General features: G+C 34.9%; 1 protein-coding gene across 1 annotated transcript; it reads right to left on the bottom strand.

The window, feature by feature from the left end:
* Positions 1-815: 815 nt before the first annotated feature.
* LOC137653264 (actin-2, muscle-specific-like) lies at positions 816-2,127 on the bottom strand. The gene has a single exon (XM_068386635.1). The coding sequence runs from the start codon at positions 2,063-2,065 to the stop codon at positions 932-934; it is 1,134 nt and encodes a 377-aa protein (XP_068242736.1). The 5' UTR covers positions 2,066-2,127; the 3' UTR covers positions 816-931.
* Positions 2,128-6,657: the final 4,530 nt, after the last annotated feature.

The raw sequence follows: 6,657 nt of genomic DNA, 5'->3' as shown, positions 1-6,657 counted from the left end.
ATACAATTGTCACCATTTAAAATGCAAAATATCAAACAAAATGCAATATGTTTATATATACAGACAAAAACGCACACATATATACACACACAAGCACATACACATACTGTATATTTGTGCATACTTCCAGAGAGAGAGAGAGAGAGAGAGAGAGAGAGAGAGAGAGAGAGAGAGAGAGAGAGATAGAGAGAGAGAGCTTCTTCAAGTGTGATCCTCTTCCATTCTTAGCAAATAATTGGAAACCTTAATTAAAAAAGCTTCAAAACTTACGGCAATCTCAAAGAGGTGAATAAAGTTTAACATGAGGCTATATAGTACTTATCCGGAACATTCCTAAATTGAAAGCAATCATTTTATTCATGAAGAAAAAGAAGTTATTTACGGAGAAATATTAGCATTAACCTTTCATAGTGCAAATTTTAGTAGAAGTGCAATTTGGTAATAGAAATTGAATTGCCACATTGAACCTTAAACAAGTGAAAAATACATGCCTGAAAAAAACAGGACATGATAGAACCTCTATAAGAGATCGTGCATGATAAGTCAAAGTCAACAAGAATGACATATTGAAGGTTCTCTTTAGAAATATGAACTTTTCACTGGGCTTGAAAACTATAAGAAAAAAAAAATTACATATGATTCCATCATTCAAGTTATAAAGACCAATATAAAAGATCGCAATATTTTACAAATATCGTGGGTGATATATAGATTGCATGCCCATGTTTACCATACTGAAGATGTATATTCCTGTAGAAAGGATATCATTTAAATTAAAAAAAAAAATACCGAAGATAATGGTATAATAAGAAAAACTTTACTCCATAACCTTTTATTACAATAAAACAAAATTTATCTTTGTTTCATGGAATGAAGGAAATTCTCCAAAATTCGAGATAAAGAATAAACAAAATATACAAATATCTCATGCTTAGAAGCACTTGCGGTGGACAATGCCGGGGCCAGACTCGTCGTATTCCTCCTTGGTGATCCACAAGGCCTGGAAGGTGGACAGAGAACCAAGGATGGAACCACCGATCCAGACGGAGTACTTCCTCTCAGGGGGAGCGACGATCTTGATCTTGATGGTAGATGGGGAGAGAGCAGTGACTTCCTTCTGCATCCTGTCAGCAATACCAGCGTACATGGTGGTACCACCAGACATGACAATGTTGGCCAAAAGGTCCTTCCTGATGTCAATGTCGCACCTCATGATGGAGTTGTGGACGACTTCATGAACACCAGAAGATTCCATACCAAGGAAGGAAGGCTGGAACAGGGACTCGGGAGCACGGAAACGCTCGTTGCCGATGGTGATGACCTGACCGTCAGGAAGTTCATAAGACTTGTCAATGTTGGAGGAAGCAGCAGCAGAGTTCATCTCATTCTCGAAGTCCAGGGCAATGTAGCAAAGCTTTTCCTTGATGTCACGAACAATCTCAAGCTCAGCGGTGGTGGTGAAGGAGTAGCCACGCTCAGTCATGATCTTCATCAGATATCTGGTGATGTCTCGACCAGCCAAGTCCAATCGGAGGATGGCATGGGGAAGAGCGAAACCTTCATACACGGGAACCATGTGGGAGACACCATCACCAGAGTCACAAACCTCACCAGTGGTACGACCAGAGGCGTAGAGGGAGAGGACAGCCTGGATGCAAACATATGTGGCAGGCATGTTGAAGGCCTCGAACATGATCTGAACCATCTTCTCACGGTTGGCCTTTGGGTTGAGGGGAGCTTCAGTGAGCATGGTGGGGCACTCCTCAGGGGCAACACGGAGCTCATTGTAGAAGGTGTGGTACCAGACCTTCTCCATGTCGTCCCAGTTGGTGATGATACCATGTTCGATGGGGTACTTGAGGGTGAGGATACCACGTTTGCTTTGGGCCTCATCACCGACGTAGGCGTCCTTCTGACCCATACCGACCATCACACCCTGGTGACGGGCACGGCCAACGATGGAGGGGTAGACACATCGAGGAGCATCATCACCAGCAAAGCCAGCCTTGACAAGACCGGAGCCATTGTCGCAAATAAGCACTGAAGCCTCTTCTTCGTCACACATGGTGGTGGTTGGTTATGGTCGGTTATGGAGTGAAGTGGTTTCCTGAAATTTAAGTATAAGAATTTCTTTAGTGTTTTTATACGGTGGAAACAAAATACTCGAAGCTCAAACATGCAAATCCCTAGTATTCTGCAATATACTGTGCATAAATGTAACGGATAAAAAACCCATAAGGACAACGTCTGCATGTACTATACATATAAAAGTCAGGTATGGAATTAATTATTTTAAATGTATAGGAATAGGTTCTATTTGCCAATTGTATTTTCTTGTTTCAAATTACTTATGAAATAAGTAAAAAATTAGTCAATCTGATGTGTAAGGAACATTGGTTAATAACTGAACATACGAGGATTTATAGCTATGAAAACATTTCAATAAATCTAAGATAAAATCTAATTTTGGTAATGACACCAGTCCCTATTGAGAAAATAAATGTTTAAATCGTTGTAAGTTGCCGTATGAAAATATAAATTAGACCAGACAAAAAATATTTTCAGGCCTTTTTCTCTTAGCAAATGCTTATTTGAAGGGGATTACAGCAAACTGTAAGGCACCTTGAGTTTAACTATACGAAATTTATATTTAATTTTTTTGCTTCTTTATATTTTATGAACCACTTTCGAAATATAAGTGGTTAGGATACTTTTTCTCTTTCATATTTACGAAACTCTTGAACAAATTTAGTATTACGTTCTTCCTGGCCAATGTCATCCATTTGTTCAATACTATAGATACATACTAATACATTGCCATGGGGCTACAACAGGAAATGGTCTTTGTTCCTAATGCATCCATAACTTCACCTTCTTTCCAATCATGATCTCATGTACCCTTAATATAAATTTGTTTTATAGCAATCAAAGTTATTACAATCATTAAAGTTCTAATCATGCCATCGGTTTGTGAAGTTCACGGATAAGTACAGGTTACAGAGATATATTACTATCAAAATATATCTGTCAGGTCCCGGCAGCAATGCTATAATTCAGTACAATAATATATTGTCAATCGTTACTATACAGCTAAATTATTTAATAGTCAATAAATTTACACTTGATTCTGTTCCAAATCATGAGAATTATCGGAACCCCACTATTCTGTAATATTTAAATTTCATTGAATTTACACTTGACTTATAAAATCAATTCTAGAAAACTCGATCTGTTCTTCATATAGATGTTTTAAAGATTAAACGTCTACTGAATTAGAAAAAAAAATAATTCATCAACTATAGATTGACTGGTTTTTATATTACATGTGAAACGTAAGAATATGGTCTTCTTTTCGATTCACAAACCATATGACTGTGTTTGAACTAAAAGTTGAGGATGCCCAACTAAAAGAGAATATATATTAGAACGTATAAATTTTCGAAGCTGATTTGGTACGTAAACTGGATCTTATCAATCTGCACTAGAAATTTTCATATATTGAAACGTTGAGAAAATGGTCTGTTTGTCATGTCGTAGAACTTATTGGAATATTTGTAAATCGGAGTAAAAGGTTATTTACTATTCTTCGATTGGCGTTTCATTGTAGGTCATTTGAGAAAAATTGGTACATAGTGAAATGTACTATCAAAGCATAAACTGATTGTTTATTTCAATAAACCACTAATAATTTAACGTATCATGATAAAGTTACAGCTATCAAAAAGGGAAATTTCTACTTCCTAGTTTATAAAATCTCTGTACAATATTTTTGTCTGCAAAACACCGTGGCTTTAGGCAAGGCCTATTTCCAGTAGTGAACTTCACTATCGTTGCATTTCCCAATAAAGCTTCTTATTAATAATATTCCTCTACTGATAAACTTAAAATAAAAACGGTATATTCAATTAATTTCTTATTCCATTTGCAATAGAAATAATGAGTTCCCTTCAGTCACAAAGATCCACGTACCCTGCTCGAGCCCAGAAAACTAAGACGGCCAGTGTAACAAAACTGCTTATATACCATGTCAGAGGAAGTCCTAATCCCTTTCGCAGGAATTTTTTTCACGCCCCCGCCAAATCATTAACAGAAACCAGGAACCAAAGAAGAATTTTAGACCCGAATAGGCTATTACTGCTTAGAAACAATCCTTTAAGCTTACATGAACATAACGTGCTTTGGTCCTTGGATGTCCTCTAGGAAGGTAAGGGGCAAGGCCTTGTGTATTTTGGCCACCAGGAAAGAACTTTTGCTTGCATGTGTTTGAGCTATGAAGTATCTTTCTTTATTCACTAATTTATCATCTTTATGTATCGACAAGGAGGGTGATGAGTAATCGCGGTATGGCTTATTGAAGATATTTTCTGTAATTCGAGTAAAAGGAAATTTGTGATGAATAATAAAGTAAAACAATGCTGAAAAAAAAACAATAACTTTGCAAAGCCAAGTGAAAAAGTACATGAATATTTTAGCATATGTTGTTGGAATAATATATAGCGGAAAATTCAATGATTACATATATGTGTTAACAAGATGAATGCAACCGATTAAACTGAGAAGAAACAGTCCATAAAAGTAATACTCGGTCGAGCCAAATAGCTTAAGCGGAAAGGAAGGACGAATTCAACTGAAATAAAAAGTAGTAATAGTGCCAAGATGATTTTCTTTGTTAGTATACATGAACAATAAACAGATCTAGTGTAAGTGATCTATATATATATATATATATATATATATATATATATATATATATATATATATATATATATATATATATAGTATATATATATATATATATATATATATATACACACACATAAATGTGTGTATACGTGTAGAAATCGCAAATGAATAATGAATTCCATCCTGATATCGAAGGTCATTGACGCCGACAGAAATCGCGAAAAAAAACAGTATATAGACATAACATGGGGTTTGACCTAGAAAAGATCGCTGCATATACAGATAATGCTACTCTCGTTGCATCAATTTCATCTCCTGAATGTAGATCAAGGGTTGCTGAATCAATTAATAGATATCAAGCTAAAATTAGTGCATGGAGCAAATTATTGAGCATGAAGCTGAATACTAACAAAACTCAAAGTATGATTGTAAGTAGGTCGAGGACAGTGGCTCCTCAACATCCGGCTCTCAGTATTGATAATGTTTCTTTAATTCTGTATGACTCTTTTTAAAATTCAAGGTGTGATTCTCGAAAGAAAATTTACTTTTGAGGAACACAATACGTCTGTCTCTACTTGAATTGCACAAGAAATTGGCTTACTGAGAAAATCTACCTAGTTTCTAGTATTGTTCTCCTATCATGTCTTCTACTGCTGATTCTCATCTTAATTTGTTGGTCAGGAACTTAAGGTCTACTGAATTTCTTATTGCTGATCTAGCTTTCAATCTCTGGCACCGTCTTTTATTTACTTCGTTATGCATGTCGCATAAGACTTTTCTTAAATCTGACCACCCTTAACATTCAGATCTTGCCAGACAATACTATCCTGTTCGTAATACTAAGTATGCAGTTAATTCAGGATGCTTGATATTACACAGTATTCTAGAAGTTTTATTCCAACTGTGATCAAGTTATGGAATGATCTTCCTAATCAGGTAGCTAAATCGTTAGAACTTCAAAAGTTCAAACTTGCAGCAAATGTTTTTACATAATGAACATGCTGACAAAAGTCTATTTTCATGGTTTATAACTGAAAGATCTGTTTTAATGTTCATATTGTTCTTGAAATATCCTGTTCGTAATACTAAGTATGCAGTTAATTCAGGATGCTTGATATTACACAGTATTCTAGAAGTTTTATTCCAACTGTGATCAAGTTATGGAATGATCTTCCTAATCAGGTAGCTAAATCGTTAGAACTTCAAAAGTTCAAACTTGCAGCAAATGTTTTTACATAATGAACATGCTGACAAAAGTCTATTTTCATGGTTTATAACTGAAAGATCTGTTTTAATGTTCATATTGTTCTTGAAATATTTTATTTTAATTGTTCCTTACCTTTCATATAGTTTATTCATTTCCTTATTTCCATTCCTCACTGGGTTATTTTCCCCTGTTGGAGCGCTTAGGCTTATAGCATTCTGCTTTTGCAACTATGGTTGTAGCTTAGTTAATAACAACAACAACAATAATAATAATAATAATAATAATAATAATAATAATAATAATAATAATAATATAGGAAATAACCTTGCCAATAGAGAAAAATAAAACACCTGAGCCGAAAACAAACGTAATAGGAGGAGGAGTAAAGAAAACATTAAAAGGCATGAAAAGGGGTAAAGCAGCAGGTCAAGATGGATTAACAATTGATTTAATAATAGATGAAAGTGTTTCATAAAAGTAAAACTCGCTGAACTTTTCACAAAATATCAGCATGAATGTTTTATACCTACAGCTTGGAAAAACTCTACCATTATACTTATTTACAAAACTGGAGAAAAAAAAAAACCCTGAAAATTATCGCCCAATAGGTTTAATCTTCGTAATATATAAAATATTTACAAAGATTATATTAGGCTGAATAGAAAGGCAGCTAAACTTTAATCAACCAAGAGAGCAGAGAGGCTTTATATGTGGGTATTCCATAACTGACCATATCCGCGTAATTAACCAGGTAATATAATAATCAA

Source organism: Palaemon carinicauda, chromosome 14 (genome assembly GCF_036898095.1).
Source record: "Palaemon carinicauda isolate YSFRI2023 chromosome 14, ASM3689809v2, whole genome shotgun sequence".
In the NCBI taxonomy this organism is placed as follows: Eukaryota; Metazoa; Arthropoda; class Malacostraca; order Decapoda; family Palaemonidae; genus Palaemon; species Palaemon carinicauda.
Note: the sequence above shows the minus strand (reverse complement) of the source record. Positions and strands in the feature narration are given on the sequence as shown.

Coding starts and splice junctions, on each gene's coding strand:
- LOC137653264 (XM_068386635.1), bottom strand. CDS start 2,065: ATGTGTGACGAAGAAGAGGCTTCAGTGCTTATTTGCGACAATGGCTCC.